This window comes from Paramisgurnus dabryanus, chromosome 22, assembly GCF_030506205.2.
Source record: "Paramisgurnus dabryanus chromosome 22, PD_genome_1.1, whole genome shotgun sequence".
In the NCBI taxonomy this organism is placed as follows: Eukaryota; Metazoa; Chordata; class Actinopteri; order Cypriniformes; family Cobitidae; genus Paramisgurnus; species Paramisgurnus dabryanus.
Genome location: NC_133358.1, coordinates 3317136 through 3337568, shown reverse-complemented (window position 1 = coordinate 3337568; position 20433 = coordinate 3317136). Strand labels below are relative to the sequence as shown.

At 37.7% G+C, this 20433-nt stretch overlaps 1 protein-coding gene across 1 annotated transcript in view; it reads right to left on the bottom strand.

The window, feature by feature from the left end:
- Nucleotides 1-16891, bottom strand: part of gnal (guanine nucleotide binding protein (G protein), alpha activating activity polypeptide, olfactory type) — a 226839-nt gene extending 209948 nt beyond the window's left edge. Inside the window, exons 1-2 of the mRNA XM_065287999.2 lie at nucleotides 16473-16891; nucleotides 16218-16290 (exon numbers count right to left, since the gene is read on the bottom strand). Of these exons, the coding sequence (XP_065144071.1) occupies nucleotides 16218-16290; nucleotides 16473-16611 (212 nt within the window). The 5' untranslated portion in view covers nucleotides 16612-16891. The remainder of the gene's footprint in view (nucleotides 1-16217; nucleotides 16291-16472) is intronic.
- Between the last annotated feature and the right edge of the window lie 3542 nt (nucleotides 16892-20433).

The window sequence follows — 20433 nt, the reverse complement described above, 5'->3', positions numbered from 1 at the left end:
TCTTTTAAAGGTTTTAATCCAAAAAATCCAAAAAATATATAATTTCAATACTTTTTCAATAATTTCAAATGAAACGCCCTAAGCCCTTGATCACATGGAAAATTGAGACAGCCCCCTCCGTCATTTGAACTCTGCAAAGCGTGAGCTGATGAAGTGACGTCACAATCATGTTGCATTGTGGTATATATATATATAAAATTGAATTGAATTGAATTATATGAAGCTGCCTAAAGTAGTTATAAACTAGAGTTTTAGGTGTATCGGCATCAGGCACGTGCACACATAGACATCAAAGGGGGCTTGAGCACCTGCCCTTTTTATTCCTGGAGAGAAAGTGCCATTTTTTTCTGGGGTGCTTTTTAAAAAAAAAATATGATCCAGTGTTTCCGCTATATACATTCAACCGTGGCGGCCCGCCACTCCTAAAACATCCCCGCCACGCCTGCGGTTGTGGATAGAAGGGATACAGCAAACGAAATCTCGTTGGATGAGCACTGTTTTATCCTAATCCTTTAATCAAACCCAACTCTAAACACAAAATTTCACACGATTGTAGGATGTAATTGTATCTAATTTAGCCAGAACCGCTGTTTTCATCCTAATAATCCTACCTCCAAATCTAATCCTTAACTTTTCGGCATTTGCTGTATCCCTTCTAGACAAAACCCACAGCGGCAGCTCGCAAAAAAGCTACCGAAATGTCCGCTCTGCGAGACTGGCTGTCTAGAAATAAATTCCTTTCTGGATTTGCGTTGTTCACTCATTTATAAATAAATCTCCTAAAATATCATAATTTCCTCCATGGGTTTAGTTTCATGCACAAATAGATTTAAATCAACAGAGGATTATTAAGCTACGTTTCTGTTTTGAGAAATAATAATAAAATAAATAAGCCTATATGAAATATGTTGTACTTAAATAATTATTAAATTGACAAAACGAATAAAAAAGTATTTGAGTTTGTTCTTTTTTTGTGACGCGCTCTAAAACCAAACCAGCAGAAAGCACGTCATTTTTTTAATGATTATAATAAGCACAAGGTTTTCTCCTTATTGTGAGTTTACACAAATAAAAATACATCATTTGAAGTTTTCAGTCCGACCGGACGTGACATGGGGGCGTGGCAGCATCGACGATCCCATTTTTTAATTCAAAGTTTGAGGTAGTGACTTAATTTCGATCGATTTCCTTAGTCAGTATCCACCTAAATGATGTGACGGCAGCCATATTTCACCAGAACGCCCACCACACACTTTATTAGTGGATAGGAGACTGATATAGCCAATTAGTATATGAGGGGATGATTAGTAGGCCAACAGACAAGTTTGGCCAGGATGCCAAGGCACACCCCTACTCTTTTTCGAAATAACATCCTGGGATTTTTAACGACCACAGAGAGTCAGGACCTCGGTTTAACGTCTCATCTGAAAGACGGTGATTTTGACAGTATAGTGTCCTCATCAAAATACTAGGGTGTTAGGTCCCACACAGACCACAGACTGAGCACCCACTGTTGGTCTCACTAACACCTCTACCATAAGCAACCTAGTTTTCCCAGGAGGTCTCCAGCCTCAGCCCTACTTAGCTTCAGTAGGAAACAACTTTTAGGCTACAGGGTGATATGTTGGGCCCTATAAAATCAGTTTTATTTTTTCCCAAATTCCGTTTTATTTTTTCCCAAATTCCGTTTTGTCCGTTTCAATTTTTGCAAATTGCGTTTTAATTTTTGGAAAAAATTTTTTTAACCATTTACTGTTATTTTAGTCACAAAATGAGTGTGCCTTTAATGTTAATAATTAAAATGTAAATTATTTGGGGGGAAAACGGGATAACATGATTACTTAGCAGGCATGCACACACACACACACACACACACACACACACAACTCAATTCAATGCATTGTTTATTGTTGTTTCAGAAAGCTACAACAAGGTGTCAAAGCAGTGGTGCCTTCAGAAGTGCCTTAAACACATCGGTCCAGCGGAATGCGATTCATAGTTTAAACAAAATCGCTTGAAATGCAAATAACTTTACAAACATACACAGGATAGTGATCTGACAGCATGAGCGTGCCGCTCGTTGCACGTGCGAGCGAAAGAGAGCGGCGCCATGATGCAGATGATTATATTTTAAATGCGAGGTATAGTTAGTTTGCCTCAGCTCGCTTGAAATGCATAAAACTGAACAAATACATGAGGATTTGTGTTCAGACTTGGGACAGATGCGAGAGCGTGTGCACATGAGATGGGTGCAGTGAGACAGATGTGGATGAGAGAATGCATGTATCTTTGTACTCACAGTGAACAAAACTTGACAAAACTTAAAAAATTATCCGGTAACATAAAAGTAATGTGGGAACTGCTCGGAACTAAGTGCCTAGCGTCGAATTTATAAATTTTTTCGCTGACGAAAGCAGAGTCGTGGAGAGCCGCTTCGCCATGGTTTCAGTGTTTTGGAGGGGGTCTGAAACGACTGGAGGGGGTGTTTCGCCCAGATTTACTTCCCGGTCCGCATTTCCTCCAGACATACGTTCTTCTCCAACACAAAAACAGAATTTTATTCAAAATATGTAAAATACACTAGATTCCGTGTTAATTTGCCAATTCCGCGATTCCGTCCGTGATTCCGTGATCGCGGAAATTATAGGGCCCTAGATATGGCTGCAGGCTTGTTATATTATTTAATTGGGTAAATTTTTGGTAAATTATAGTTTTATTAGATAATCAAATAAATAAGACAACAAACTTGGTATTACTTTATCTAGAAAAAGAGTTAAAAGTTACAGTCATCAAAGAGCTTACATATTAGCTTGAAGAATCAGTATCAGTCACTGTTTTCGGTCGATCGTGACGACAACAAATCAGTACTGGGTATCGGAGCAACCCTATTAAATATAAGCAAAAATAAAAAGGACTAAGCTAGGCTTAACCATTTTTTATAAAAACATTTAGCCTACCTTGCACATTTACTGCACCTATTTTTCCTTGATGTTTTGCGTTTACCAATAAATAAATTTGAAATAAATTAATTAATTATATGCAATAATACGTTTCTACATATATGCTACATTATAATAACAGCTCAACAATACAGCTTATTTGAGAAAAAATTAAGGTGGTAATTCATACCGAATTGCGCTATTAAGCCACCCAAAATCCCTAACAACATAATTAAACCAAGGTCTTCACAGATTCAACATACCCACCCACATGTACATACCCACCTAAGACTTTGGCCATTTCCCTGCTTGTTACTTTCTGTGTGCCCTTTCCAGTGCAACAGTAATGTCATTGATCGCCCGGGCCATGCCAGTCGCAAAGATTAAACACATTTACTAACAGAGGTGGGTAGAGTACCCAAAATCTGTACTCAAGTAGAAGTACAAGTACTTATACAAAAATGTACTCAAGTAAAAGTAAAAGTATCAATCTAATTATTTACTTGAGTAAGAGTAAAAAAGTATTAGATGAAAAAACTACTCAAGTAGTTAGTTACTCGTTACTTCCGATCTGATAAAGAAGTAGCGCAAAAGCACTGAATTTCAGACTACTTGGAGGGTTTTCACAAACCTTTCCTTAAAAGTCTCATTGTTCTGCTTATATACAAGATATAGCCTATCTCAGTCCTGCAACGGGACATTAACATCACATAACTTGTCAGCATCTGCCTTTAAACATGCAAACAGTAAACAAAATTTGACATGTGTGTCTGTTTGTTATCATGTTTTTATATGAATAGGTTATTTTCATTGCCATTAAAGTGCAATTACTGAACATAAACACGAGCAAATCAACTCTACATTTATTATAATATATAATACATGTTTCTTTAAAATCAAACTTTATTCTTTTATTTTTATTCATTCATGCTTTTGGAAGGATTTAAATAAAATACAATCCCGTTTTTATTTGAATGTATTTTCTACACATTGAGGTGTCAGGATTTGTGTACAAATGCAAGACGTCCTAACATTTTGGTGTTCAGTTTGTTTAGTTGTGGGGAAATTATACGGAAATGTGCAGATGAACGTGCTGTTTGTATGGTTTAACTTACACTAGGTTTTGTCATCGCTTGCACAAGAGTGCATATGGCAAAAAAACTCGGACAGTGTGTGAAATTACCATTAATAGTGTTCAAATAGACATTACTGACACTTACTTCAGGTTGGATCTTGAATTCCTGTATGCTGAGATGTCAGCTCGTTTATTGAACAAAGCATGCATCGCATCATGAAACTATTCTTTTTGACCTCTTGGAGTGAAAACATAGACCGAACTTGAAGCCGCCATGCATGATGCATGCCTCCGATATCTCGCACAATGCACACGCGCCCTCATCTGCTTCTCCTGTCATCTACGCGCGGTCGCGCGCGCTAAAGGGTGACCGCGCGGTCGCGCCCGCTACAAAGTGACGCAGCCTGTCTCGCGAAACTTTCGAACACGCCCTATAAACTTTAAAAAAAATATATATATTCATTAATTATTACCATTTGAAAGTAGCGCAGTAACGCCGCAGAATGTAGCGAAGTAAAAGTACAGTTTTTTCACTAGAAATGTACTTGAGTAAGAGTAAAAAGTACCCATCCTTAAATTTACTCTAAAAGTACTAGTTACCCAAAAAATTTACTCAAGTACATGTAACGAAGTAAATGTAATTCGTTACTGCCCACCTCTGTTTACTTAAGTCATTGAGAGAACGACTGGCAATAACTGGCTTTTAAATTCAAAGACTAGAATCATTAGACACCACACATTAAATGATTTAATCTTATGACAAACAAAAACAGAGAGCAACTGGAAAGACTATGCATGATCAGTTGATATGACCAAATTACATTTATACATTTATACATTTAAACATCGTAATGTGTGTCCCCAGCTTATAAATCAGTGCAACAGATTAAGGGCTATTCAGAAAACGTGTTTCAAAGTTATAATTAGAAAGTATTCTAATGAGTGTAAACAGGCACGGGAAGGTAATTTGGAGAACCGGGAGAATTCCTGATGGGCAGCTTCACTTCCGTCGAGGTGTTTGTTTTTTACATTTATCACATTAGTGAGTCTATTTTCTCTTAAACAACTCTACACACGTTCCGCATTCTGACACCGCAGAGCACAGCCTCTGCATGGGTGGCACCATGTGAGTGAGTTCCCCCCCCCTCCTCTCCCATAGAGTTGGTTCGGTCCATAGGTAGGCTGGGCCGGCTCTACCATAACGGTATGCGTTTCAGGGAGGATGGATGGGAGGAAGAGACAGGAGGGGCTGTAAAAGCCAGGTTGAAGAAAAGAAAGACACTGAAGGAGGATGCTGCAAAATGTACCAAGCTTACAGATTTATTTTCAAGAGGACAAACACAGGTGGCGACAGGTAAAGAGAGATATGCCTAGTATTGATTAGCATTAGTAACTTAATTATTCGGCTAATATCGTTCTACCTATTCACAAGCAAAACTTTAAATCAAATATATTGATTAATCAAAATATTAGCCTTTTGTGTATCACCCAATACATGGTGATTCATAGACTATGTTATGCAGTTTAATATTGATAACAAAACTCAAGCTTGATCTGTGTATTCAGTAAAATTACTTACTGATGGCCGTTTGACAGGTTGTTAGTTGGAAACTTTTCATAGACGCAACAAGACGCATGTAGCAATGAGTGCTAACGCAGGATCACTGAACTCCTCAAAAGTCGCGTTACTCGCATACAGAAATACTTCAGATTTAAAGTAGATCACCGAGAGGATGAGCAAAATGTCAGGATGACAGTTCAAACAGGTGAGCTTCAGTCTTAATTGCGTTTGCATTATGATTGTTGTTGCATTTTAATGTTGGATTGAAATAAACCCCCGTTTGTAAATGTAATAGTAAGTACAGTACCAGCGGGGCCAGTTCTCATTTTGTTAGGTGTTCTTATTAGGGCCCAACAAAGCCCTATTGTTTTTGCTCAAATTTATATTTTTTAACACTTTTGGGCACTTTAGGAGCCTTAACATACTTGAAAACTCTTGGCAACCACGTCAGAGTCGTCCATCATTGCGACCGGGCAAAGACTGGAACACGGGTGTGGCACGGGGGCTCTGTAGCGCCCCCTTTTATGCAAATTGACAAAAAACGGGGTGAACATGATGCTAAGACATTGCACTTGCTAAATTGCGAAGGGATTTTTGATATCTCGAATGGTTCTGCCAAATCAGAGAAACAGAAAGGGGCTGTTTACAATTGGTATTAAGATGTGTTTTCATCGATCGGATCACAAGTGGATGAGAGAGACACATTACGTTTACACCTGGTATTTAAATCCGTCTCTTTTGTCCACTTTCGACCCCTTCTGTCCTGAATACTGTGAGGGGATGGTCTGTGAGACGGTGGGCGAGTCTCTCTGCTGTCATTCAAACGCGAGCGGGAGTAATAATGAATTATGAATTATATGGATGCAAACTAATATTATGTCGGAGTCCACTGCTAGCTGCACAGTGTTTTGTACGTGTCTATGTAAGAGCTTTCTCTGAATTTTCAGCGCAATTGATGAAATAGGATCACGCAACTTTCACACGCTTTCAAAACGAAACTACGGAGATCAGCCGCTTTAGGTTTATCAATGAAAGGCTAAAAATAGCGCTGTTCACTGTATGTTCACGCCAGAAGTAAAAAAAAGACATAAAACTTGTGTTTAGTACCTCAGATTAGATAAATGGGCGGAGAGAAGGCGGTCGCGTGTGGCTGTTCGAACACATTCAACCACATGTGCGTTCCGCAACTCCAAACCAATCTGATCGAAAGTGGTTTCGACTACCTCTGGATGTGGTTGAAAGTGGTCGAAAGTGGACGAGCTCAAAACGTTTTGAACACCGTTAACACCTGGCATTAACGTCGTCCACTTGTGATCCGATCGACAAAAACGCATGTTAATGCCAAGTGTAAACAGCCTCAAAGTGTCTAATATTGAAGGCAAAAAATTTCTTATTGTGATGCCACGCATGTTCGGCCAAAGATTCCGATCGCATTGATAGATTTTTGGACAGGTGGATTTTTTTGACATTTGCATGCGATGAACTTTTAAATACACCAAACATGGGTAACATGATGCAGAGACATTGTAGATGCTAAATAGCAAAGGGATTTTTGAGATCTCGAATGCTGTTCCCATGTAAACTCGTCAAACTTTACATTTATTTTTAAGGCATATTTAAGCCTTACAGTTTCATGCGGTAAACTTTTAAATACTCCTTCTAGGGATTTAATGTGATTGACTCCACAAGTGGTCAACATGATGCCGAGACATTGAAGAAGCTAAATTGCGAAGGGATTTTTGATATCTCAAACTCTGTTCCCATGGCAACGTGTCAAATTTACTTTCATGCATTTTTAAGATAGTTGTATGCTGTGAACTTTTAAACACTCCTCCTAGAGCAGTGATGTCCAATACTTCGATCGCATAGGCAATGCAGGTAGATCACACATAAGTTAACTGCTGCCTCACGCGCAAAATTGCCATTATAGTCTTAGAGTAATTGTGAAAAACAAGTATTTTTGAGTTGCTGCACCTTTCTTCTCAAATTTTTTTTAATCTTATGCCAGACCGCTGCAACTCAGTCGTCTAACTTCCGAAATTCACTAGGATGAGCATTTTTGCCCTCACGCAGGAGCTGAACCGTGCGCGAGCAAACGAGAGAGCGGCAGCATAGCACTAATTTATATGTTTCTGATACTGTTGTCATTTTCTAGTTTGTTTCACTAAACCGCATATCCGATATTTTAACTCTTTCACCGCCAGCGTTTTTAAAAAAAGTTGCCAGCCAGCGCCAGCGTTTTTCATGATTTTTACCAAAGTTTAATGCCTTCCAGAAAATGTTCTTCTTTAAATATATAAACATATAATATACCAAATGAAAGAACAGACCCTCTGCTTTCAAACAAAAAAAAAAAACGTTTCATCCTACCCTTAGTGGTTCTTTTGCAATCAGCTTTTGAATATGGGTAGGTTTTTGCAAAAACAACATATTTTGAGCAAAAAGCAGAGAAAATTCCATTTTTATGACGGACTTTTCATAGAGATCCCATTCAGAGCGATCTTTAAAACAGACACGGACATGCAGCAGCTTGCCATAGGGCAATACTTCCGGTTTTAAAAAGTTGCGGAAGTTGCGCCACCTGGTGGATAATAGCGGCATTGCGGAAAGACGGAAAATCTCGTCATTGGCGGAGAAGCGTTTTCTCTTAATTGACGAGATATCTCGTCAATGGCGGGGAAAGAGTTAAGGAGTACTCGACATGTACTCAAGGATTTTTTCCTCAAAAAGAATAGAGTAATGGTGACAGCACTAAATTCAATGAAGAGATATATGCAGTATAGTCTTAACACACAGATCTTGTTAGCTTAATCATTTTAAAAGTAGATTACCACACAAAAAAGTCTAGACACCCCTGTCCTAGAGGATTCATGTGATTCACACCAAACGTGGTCAACATAATGTTGAAACATTGTAGATTGTACGACGACAGTGGGGCCTCCAGCCTTAGTCAAACGGGTTGGTATGTATGGTCGGGTTGCGTTTTTCGCGCTTTCATGTGTCTTGTGAATAGTATGCCATACATACCCGTTTGCCACTGAACCTGCATTAACGACGACAGTGGGGCCTCCAGCCTTAGTCAAACGGGTTGGCACGTATGGTCGGGTTGCGATTTTGGCGCTATCGTAAGTCTTATGAATAGTATGCCATACAGACCCGTTTGCCACTGAACCTGCATTAACGACGACAGTGGGGCCTCCAGCCTTAGTCAAACGGGTTGGTATGTATGGTCGGGTTGCGTTTTTCGCGCTTTCGTGTGTCTTGTGAATAGTATGCCATACAGACCCGTTTGCCACTGAACCTGCATTAACGACGACAGTGGGGCTTCCGGCCTTAGTCAAACGGGTTAGCACGTATGGTCGGGTTGCGATGTTTTTGGCGTTTTCTCCTGGTCCTGTAAATGGTATACAATATAGACCCGTTTGCCACTGAACCTGCATTAACGACGACAGTGGGGCTTTAGGCCTTAGTCAAACGGGTCGTCAGGTTTCATTTTCTCTTAAAGATCGGAAGGTGACCCTTATTTACCATATATACCCTCGCATTGGGTCCCCAATTTGCTAAATCCTCAACTGTGGATAACATAATTATGCCGCAATAGTTAGTCTGTCTGGAACTAAGCTGAGTTAAACCACATCACTGTGTGACACTTCAATACATATGAACGGCCGCTACGCTAATACGATTTTGTTTTTCTCTCCCTGTCTCGTCCTCGACCCGAGGACAACGAGACAAACAGACCCAGTCCCGGTAGATGTGAAAGTCGGCACACCTCTGATCTACTGACCGTCCTTCAACGTTATGCCCAGCTGATGCCTGACCAACGATCACCGGCAGAACCGCTTAATCTCCGCTAAATCTCCTTATCCGTTCTCCCAAGGGTTTTTCCCTCCTAGGACTTATTTTTCCTCGGATAAAAGCACAGGGTTTTTTTTCTCCTAGGGGTTTTTTCAACCCGGGGAGGCAGCCTTTTTGGGCTTTACCTAGCTTCCTCTTCTATACGTTGCTTTAGTAATACGTGCACTTATAATATTGAGTCATAGCCGCAGCAAATTTAACTGCTCATGCTATCATGTATTTTGTTGTGCTATCTGTCGTTTTTCTGTGCTTTTCACTGCTTCTTTTTATGTAAAGCTGCTTTGAAACAATTGACTTTTGTGAAAAGCGCTATATAAATAAAATTGAATTGAATTGAAATAGATAAGGGTGTCACGATTTCGATTTTAAATCGAAATCGATCGAAATTAAGTCACAACTTCGAATTAAAAAAATGGGATCGTCGATGCTGCCATGCCCCCATATCACTTCTGGTCGGCTTGCCAAGCGAGGGGGAAAAACCTCTCAGAGGTGACTTTAAAAACAGCGCTCCAGCGAAACGCGATTTATATTTTAAACACGGGGGATGTAATGCTACAACTCCTTGAAATGCATATCATAAACAGGATTACTACCTAATGATCTGACTTCGGACAGAGCACAGCTCTCTCTGCACGTGCGCGAGAGTGAGAGAGGCGCCAAGATGCAGCAGGTAATATTTTTAACAAAAAGGATAGTTTGCCTCAGCTCGCATGAAATGCATAAAACTGAACAAATACGTAAGGATTACTACTTTAGTTTATGTTTAGACTTCGGGGAGATGCGAGAGCGCGTGCAGGTGAGACAAATAGAAGCGCAGCTGCTTATGACACACTGGATTTATTTAAGATGCTAGGAGTCCAAGACGCGCGCATTAAGTCCATGTGCATGCAAGAAGGAATTCTCTCTCTACAAGCTCTCGTGTAAAGTGAAGCCCACAAACCCCCATGCGAGTTGTGCAATGTGCATGTTAATGTGAAACTATAATAATAATAATAATAATAATAATAATAATAATAAATAATGGCATATCATTTTTGTCTTTCAAAAAAATATGTAAAAATCGAGAATTGAGTCATGACCTTAGAATCAAAAATGTAATTGAATCGAGGATTTGGAGAATCGTGACACCCCTAATTGTAGATGCTAAATTGCAAAGGGATTTTTGACATCTTGAATTCTGTTCCCATGGCAACGCGTCAAACGTTACTTTTATTTTCAGCAATATTTTAGGCTCTTGGCGTGCTTAAAATAACACAAACATCAAAAAATCTAAACATTTAAAAACTAATCTAAACAGATAAGTTGCTTTCATCAAAACAAATAACTTTCAAATTTACAGTCATTAGCTCCGCCCAACAGAAAGTCGGCCATTTTGGATTTTATGCTGATATTTGGACATTTGAATGCCCTACATTTTTAAATACTCTTCCTCAGAAATTCATGCGATTGACACCAAACATGGTGAACATGATGTTAAGACATTGGAGATGCTAAATTGCGAAGGGATTTTTGATATCTCGAAACGCTGTTGCCATGGGAAGGCAATATAGCCCGACCGATATTATCGGCTGGTATTAGGCATTTTCCAAACTATCGGTATCGTCATTCATAATCCATGGTGAAAATGAAAATATTTTTATTAAAAACAATCAAATAAAACTTAATTTAGAAGAAACTATGACAGAACAATGAACACACTAGATTCTTAATTAATTAAATGTGTTTAACAGAAACCTCTAACAGGAAAAGCTGATGAAGTGAAACTAAAGGGTTAATAAACACAAACCGAAGCGCTTTCTTTATGACCCACTCTGAATAATATTAAGCCTTTATACAACATAGATGTACAACGTGCATCTATCTGCATAAAATGCAAGACTTCAACTAGTTTCAACTAAGTTATCTAAAAAAAAGAAAGTTTAACTCCCTTTGTGGATGTGCATCATAAACAGCGCACTTTTAAACACGTCTAGTCAAAGCTCAAGCTTCATAACATTAATTGGCTTTAAGTGTTTTGCTATCATTTTAGCGTTTAGCTGTGTCGTGTCATCCTCTTACCTCAGTCAAGATGTAATGTTAATGCTCGTATGGCTCTCTGGTATCTCTTGACATTTGATGTTTAAATATGAGATGTAACCCATTGAACTTTTGACAGCGCAGTACATTTTGCACCTGACTGACTGTATTTCCGAAAATCACGGCATCCTTTTAAACCATAGTGCCTCAGTGATGTGAGTTGTGGCCGGCTTCACGGGATCGGCGGGCTGCAGGTTGCTGGTATCTCCAGACCCAGTCTTTACTACCACATGCACTTGTAACGCTAACCAGACATCCAAATGCCACCATATCCACAATAAATAAATAAATAAATAAACCCACATGATCATCGTTTTCGTGATCGATCATCGATGCCACGTTCGAGTACTCGAGCAATCGAGTTTTCTGTTTGATACGGAGCTCCGGATATAATTCAAATTAACAATTTGTTTCCACGACATCCACGTTTTACTAAGCTAATTCATAATTTGAAGTAATAATAATTGTAATAGTAATTACGAAATATTATAATAATTAATTCTAAGGAACAAACTGTTGAATATTGGGAACAAATTCTAAATTTATGGCCATACTTTAGACTAAATAAGAAAAAGAAGTGTCCATAATGTAGCATAAAAAATTATTTGTGGCCATAATTTTGTCCGCATGTCATCATGATCGGATTTACGGCTCCATTCAACACAAGCATTTTACCTTACCTCATCTGTATTTATTTATCATCGAATAGTATGTAACTAGCTTACCTTTTGATGCATTACCATGTTTTCGTAGCACATCCTTGTGCTTTCTTGCAATGTGCCGCTTCAGATTCCAGGATGAATATTTGCTAACTCTTTACAGTCTCTCCGCAGTCCCTTTCAATTTTTTCTTCCTGCTCAATCTTAACTTTGATTTTTACATTACATTTATGTATAAGGCTTGAATTCCATAACTTATTGCTAGACGTTTTTACAGATTATCGAACTAGCAAATTATCAAAGGGCGTTCTGGGTTCAACGAGCGGTGCTGAGGGAGCGGAATTTTCGGAAAGGCGCTTTGATGGTAATATTACCGCACCGCTCAACGCTCCGCTCCCACTAAGCTCCGTTCACATGCTCGCTCTGAAACATCAGGTAAAGCGCACAGGCTCTCAACTGAAGGAATACATATGCATACAAATAAAATGCTTTGGTAAAGTCTCACAAATTAAACATTGAACATTGTTGCATAAAAATAAACACTGAAGTTTATAATTACTATGTTTTTTTTTTTACATTGGGTCATAATATATCATATATTTTAGTTTGTCAGTGCGTTTTGTGGTGTTAGGAAGTGTTTGCGCATTTCTGCACTAACTCAAAATGTGCGTACACCACCTCCTGAGCTGGCGTAGGATTTGAGCGTGCCGTACGCCAACGTCCATATTGATAAATCTCAAAGTCACCGTGGTTTTGGGTGTACGCAAGGTGTACGCTGGAAATTTGGTGTACGCACTTGATAAATGAGGGCCATTGGCCATTGAGGAAACCGAAACACAGAAATAAATTATTAGGCCATTTATTAGTACAATTGCATTTATGGCTATCACTGTGTACTAACTTTACTAGGGGTGTGTGTGACAGATCACAAATCTCACAGTTCGGATCACATTACAGTTTTTGAGGCACAGATCAGATTATTTTTCGGATCAGCAAAAAGCGGTTGGGAAAAATCTAAAAACAAATAAAGAAATTGCAACATTTATAAAAAAAAGAAGTTGTACATTAATAAGGTTTGAAATTAGCATTAGGTACAGATATCAAATTAAATTAATCAAAACACTGTCTTTATTGTATAAATTAAATATTATTTTTAGAGCTATTTGTCTATTTGTCATGGGTTGTTTGATTAACATTAATGACACAGACTTAAGCACAGACTGGTTTCTGACTGTAATCTATACATACACTTAAGACATAAACAAATGTTTTTATTAGAAAAAGAATACTGTGGAGATAATTTTGTTTATATGTGTCCTGTCAATAACAGAGAGATTTAATGTTTGTTTGTTTTTTTGTTAAACGCGTATCTCAAACTTGAATAGTATGCCATACCGACCCGTTTGCCACTGGACCTGCATTAACAACGACAGTGGGGCTTCCGGCCTTAGTCAAACGGTTTGGCACGTATGGTTGGGTTGCGATGTTGGTGCTTTCGTGTGTCTTGTGAATAGTATGCCATACAGACCCGTTTGCCACTGAAACTGCATTAACGACGACAGTGGGGCCTCCAGCCTTAGTCAAACGTGTTGGTATGTATGGTCGGGTTGCGTTTTTCGCGCTTTCGTGTGTCTTGTGAATAGTATGCCATACATACCCGTTTGCCACTGAACCTGCATTAACGACGACAGTGGGGCTTCCGGCCTTAGTCAAACGGGTTAGCACGTATGGTCGGGTTGCGATGTTTGGCGTTTTCTCGTGGTCCTGTAAATGGTATACAATATAGACCCGTTTGCCACTGAACCTGCATTAACGACGACAGTGGGGCTTTAGGCCTTAGTCAAACGGGTCGTCAGGTTTCATTTTCTCTAAAAGATCGGAAGGTGACCCTTATTTACTATATATACCTTCGCATTGGGCCCCCAATTTGCTAAATTTTCGCTAAACACCGCAGACATGTTGCGTCAGACAAGCACGTACAGGTCGCAGTTTCTTTTTTCGTCATCACAACATTTCGGCCGATAAAAGTCTTTCGAAAATTTTCAGTGGCCGAATATTCGGTGCATCCGTAGTTTTTCAAAACAATTTGTTATGTTCACGCAAACTCTGTATGGACATAGATAATAATGAGCTAAGCAAATTTGTTGTAATGCTTATTATGCTTTCGTGAATTCTTGTCAAAACAGATGTTTTTGAACTATTCTGTCTGTGTATATGGGGCGCACTTGCCAAGCTTTATCTCTTTAAACATCAAGCAAGTCCAGCATGTTTTTGAACAGAGACATGTGGATGGACACGCATCTTTGAAATATTAGGTTAATCATTGAGGACGGTGCACCTCTCAGAAAACTTACAAATAACGATCAATTTAGACATTTAATTACTAGAGTATTGGGATGCTAGACAAGGGATTAATGTAAGCTACTTATTTTTTCTGAAAACCTCATTTAGACAGAATGGGTCACATAAGGAACTGTGCTGACAGACACAATAAATGCTTAAATGTGATGTACAGTATTGTTCCGGCTCTCAAGTTTGTTATTTTAACTCCACAATACAGTGATACATAGCACATAAGCACAAGCTGTATGGGGTTATGAAAGTGAGAAGTTTGTTTTCTATGCATATAGTAAAATCAAGTCATTTATCTATTTGATTTATATTATTAATATAATTTTTTATAGCTATTTACAGTTATTTAAGTTATAATTATAATAAAAGCAAAAATGCATTTAAAATGCCATTTTCATGTAATTTGACAAACGTCCGGTTCAAGACCCACCCACTTCCGTTTCCATCCGAATACAAATACAGATTGTTACGAAAACAGGTACAAATACTGACTCCGCTGCACACCCCTAGTCATATGTATCTCGGATGGCCTGAGTGTGAGTAAATCATGGTGTCATTTTCTTTTGCTTTAACTTTAGCCTTTTGCATTAATTGCTTTAACATTTTGTTTATGGCTACATTAAGCAATTAAGGAATTTTTTTGAACTCGCTGACAGGAACTCCTCAGCAAGTTTCTTAGGGCACCCAGAACTCTAGGATCGGCTTTGGATCGCCCTAGAAGTCAGGACAGATGGAAGAACATTTTGCTCGACTCATACTTTATATCTGATATATTGATATCTTTAAATCATTAAGTGGAGAGCAGGCGTTTTTTGTGTCTGCTCAAATGTTTTTTCAATGTGGTCGAAAGTGGACATGGTCTAAACATTTCACACCCCATTTAGGGTGGACATTTTGGCATCTCCAGTCTACCTAAACTAGGTTTCTTTAGACTGTGAAAGGAAACCAGAGTAACTGGAAAAAACCTATGCTGAGAACATGTGAACCAAAAAGGCCTCTTGACCCAGCTGAGGCACGAACCAGTGACCACAGAGTCACTGTGCTTCCTGACTTGATGATTTGTAACAAATGTAAATGTCATAATTGCTATGTGATTATTAGCAGTTACATTCCCACACACCTTAAATTGTTCTCACTGGCCATTCTGAGAATATGGACACCACTCTGATGGATAATCAGTATAGTTCAGATCACAAATTCTCACATCTACTACAAAGAATAAGCTGGCTAAAAATCAGTAATTAATCAGTTATTATATGTATTGTGGGCCTCTATGTTGCCTTTCACCACATACACTATTTAAGTATTTTTGGGTTTGCAAGATACATTCTAAATATACCCATGAAACCCTAAAATGCTGTATTCATCTACAATGCCTCAAATGCTGTAAGGAGACCAAAAAAGGCCCCCAAAATCATGTCGATGTAAGCAATATAGAAATGAGGCCCTAAAATGGTCCACGAGCCCACGAATGCTTCATGCGACTTTGCTAAGTGTCCACAAATATCCCAAGATGATGTCTACATAAGGCGTATCAGACTCATTTTTGAAACGGCTATAAAAACACAACAGGAGTAGAGAAGTAGATCTAATCAGAAAACGCGTCCGAAGCCTGTCATCCTCCACACATACAAAAACCCGCATCCATCATACAGGCCCATTGCTAGTAAAAATGCTAAATAAACACACACACTTACTCTGCGTTAAAGCCATTGACGTGCAGGATGCGCATCTGTTTGACTATGGTGCTCTTCCCGGACTCTCCAGCGCCTTTTAATCACATAAAAACACACGAGACATGATGCATATGCTAAATATAAGCACAACCAGAGCAAAAGAGATGATCCATTTTTGGATACTATTTGAATATATCCAGTTCGCTCAACAGTTGATTATGCTGATATATACGCATCCGTTTCAAATGTATCAGTTATGAATTGTTCCTGTCTTACCTAATAAGAGCAAGCGGTGTGTGGCTTTATATGCCTGTCTTTCTTTCTGTAACTGTTTCTCGATCTTTTTATTCGCCTCTCGTTGCGCTTTCTCGTCGATGCGCTGGTCTTCCGTCTTGCTGTTTCCCAAACAGCCCATCTTTGAAGCCTTTCTCCTCAATCACGCACTAAATGATAATATCTCAAATCGCTACTGTGATGACTTCAAATGTATCGAGTTAAGAAACGGGGCGAAAATCCGTGTGCCACGAAGAAAGATTTGGCGTTAACCCTGCACAAACCTGCGCGATGAATTCAATCCGACCCTTTCGACATATTCATGATCGATGCAGGAAAATTAGGCATGAAGCGCTTGAAGCTCAGATCTCTTTCTCTCCTCTCGTTACTTTGCTGTAATGTGTGTTTGTGTTTGCGTGCCTTTAACTCAGCACTGCCTCTCTCTGTGCTTACAGGAAGTGACACTTCACATTCAGCCTGCTGATCTCAGGTCAGCCCTGATCAGATCCCCAGATCATTTGGCTTTCAAGCTTCTGCAATTATTTTATCAGTGCTTAGGGACTTTATTACAGAGACTCTTAATCAATCTCTTTCTTATTTACATTTAAAGACGGATATTATTAGGAATATAACATAGTGTAAACAGCAAAAAAACAAGCAGTTTTAATACAAAAACTACAAAAATGTACAGAAGAGATATAAAACAATACAGTGCAGACTGAGGTTATTTAATGTAGTACTTAGTAACAGTTAAATTTAATCCTATATAATACAGGCACATTGACTCAAGTCTTCGCTAAAACAAAGCATTTACATTGGTATTGCCCAGATCCCAAATTTGCCCAGATCCCAAATTTAGGGATGTTTTTTCATAAGGGGTTCTAATAATGTTTGTTATAAAACTTTTCAGCATCATCAAAACAATTTCTGGCTAAAATAAATGGTATAACATTGCAACATGCCCAAAAACAGTCAACAACAATATATTAAAGTTTTTGTTATTAAGAGATAAAAAATGTTACTGATTTAAATGCGGGAAGCATTGTATAAAGCAGCTGCTATCAAGCATTTCTGCATTTAAAAAAAGTCAAAGGGACATTAAACATAAGTATGATAACACACTAAACACAGTTCTGTCTAGGGTAGAAATGCTATAGTTCATTGCAAATACAGTGCATCATGCAAATTAAGCTGCTTACTTTGCATAAAATGTTTTTACAGGTCAGTGTATAGCTGCATATTGCCTAGATATAGAAATAAAATATATTTATGTAAAATATATGTATGAATATGTCAATTGTAAATAATGCAATATTAAAGTGGTTTAGGTTTATTTTAATCCAAATTAAAAAGCTATTTTATCATTAAAGTGATAGTTTACCCAAACATTAAAATGCTGTCATCATTTACTTGCCATTGTGTTGTTGAAAACCTGCATGATTTTCTTTAGTCTGATGAACTGATAAGAAGATATTGATATATGATGGTAAGCACACAGTTGATGATGCTCCAATGACTTTCACAGTTTTTGTTTTTCCTTCTATGGAAGTCAGTAGGTACCATCAACTGTCTGCAAACCATTATTTATCAAAATATCTTCTTTTGTGTTCATCAGAAACAAGAAACTCATTCAGGTTTAAAACAATATAAAAGTGTGTTAATGGTGACAGAAATTTTAAAGTTTGAGTGAACTATTTCTTTAATGTTTGTTTATGCCCCTATTTACAAGTCGGTGCCCTGTGCTATGTTATGAATATCTGGGAAAATATTTAAGGATTCTTATACATCATGACCAGATACAGAGAGGTAAAGGCTGGTGTTACTAAATCAATGGAAAAACTTTTGGTGTGAAATATGAAAATGAGATGCAAAGTTGAAAGGGTTTTGGCCACAAATAGTGTTCGTTTAATGCAAATCATGTACTGACATACAGTATGACTCCAGGCTAGAGAGCAGAATGAAAACTTTAATAATAAATGTTCTAGTCTCCCCCTAGTGGACATCATTAGAAATTTTTGACATTTTATTTTTACAATGTGTTTTACAATGGAATTACGCTTTTGTTTGTTTGTTTCAAAACTTAATAATCAATTCTTCTCATGAATAAAATATTACATAGGCTGCATTTTTAGAGTCAGAATAGAAGAAATCATTTTCCAAGACATCACGGAATTTTGTGCGTGCAGATCAGCAACTTCATGTTCTCGATTTAAACTGCATTTAAAAACTGCCATGCTTTGTTGTTCTTTGCGTGTGTGTGTTTTCTTGTGTTTCTTTTTCATGTAAAGCTGCTTTGGAACAATGAACATTTTAGAAATGTGCTAATCAAATTGAACTTATGTGCTAGCAACACAAAATGTCATGGGTTTGAACCCAGGGAACACACATACTCATAGTTGCTTCTACACTCTCAGAAATAAAGGTACAAAACTGTACCTTTTCTGTCACTGGGGCTGTACCCTTTCAAAAAGTACATCTTTGCACCTAAGGATTTTATTTTAGTACCTCAGAAGTATATGCTGGGACCAAAGAGAGCTTATTAGTACCTCAAAAATACATATTAGTATCTCAAAGGTACATATTGGTACTAAATATTTACATATCTGTACCTAATGGTCCATACAATTACCTTTTTGAAGGGTGCTGCCCCATTGACAGCTAGGGTACATATTTTGACTTTTTTCTAACAATGTAGGTTCTAAAGGTATGGTAATCTACCCAAAATTTTATTCTGTTTTGTATTTCTGTAAAGGTACCAAACAGAAACTTAGGGTACAGCCCCAGTGACAGAAAAGGTACAGTTTTGTACCTTTATTTCTGACAGTGTAGCCATTTTGATACCCAAGGTGAAATACCTATTGACACCCCATCAAACAAGATCATACAATATTACATGTAATATTACATACAAAAAAACACAAAACCTGTAAACACTCAAATCGTAAATGCATTCCATTCAACAAAGCAGTTAAATAAAAATAAATACAAAAAATGTCATTGTCTATTAAAGTTTTAAAAGGGAAAAATAATTTTCAACAAACAATGTACTTTTTACTGAACCAATTTTGACCTTTGAACACTTTGATCTAATGGTGTTGTTAAGTATTATAAATGCAAACTTTACATGTAATTAATGATCAGGCAGTAACTGAAAGCCCTCTGATCCAATGGCATATAGGCATCAGATTGACAGTAGGCTTAAAGGTGCTATAGTAAAACTGTGGAGGCAACAATAACATAGGGTTGCTGTGCTCAGGTTGTGCCACCCGTTGGACACAACAGGTTTTTAAATACTTTGAAGAGCTGCACACTATGTGAAAGACAAATTTAGATTTGAGTAAATTTAACTAAAAAATGAGTAAATTATATTTGTAAAAAATCAATTCTTGTTTTTTAACCAAAATGTGTGTAAAAATAACACAAAAAATCTGAGTAATTTAATTCATTCCAAATGAACACATTATTAAGTAAAATAAACTTAATTGTATCATGTAAAATCCACTTAAATTTGTAGGAAGAAAATTAACTTAATAATTCTGTGTTGAATCTATTTTTATTATTTAAGTAAATATAACTAACTAGGCAATGGACTTGCAGTTCCCATCATGCTTTGCATGGGACTGCATTTGGAGAGTAAAATTAGAAATTAAATGCTATTTTATGTGTATTTTACTAATTAGAAATTCTTGTTAGTGTTTAATGTTCATTTATCTTTGAAATTTAGAAGAGTTTCTGCTTTTTCTATGGGTTTTGTGGTTTTCATCATTCAGAAGAAATGTGCTTGTGTATAGACAATAGGTGACACAATGAAAATCATGATGTGGGTTAATTTACATTTACATTTTGTCGTTTAGCAGATGCTTTTGTCCAAAGCGACTTACAAGTGAGGTAAACAATAGAAGCAATTATAGCAACACAAGAACAGCAATACATAAGTCCACTGGAAATAGTCTCATCAAGTCCA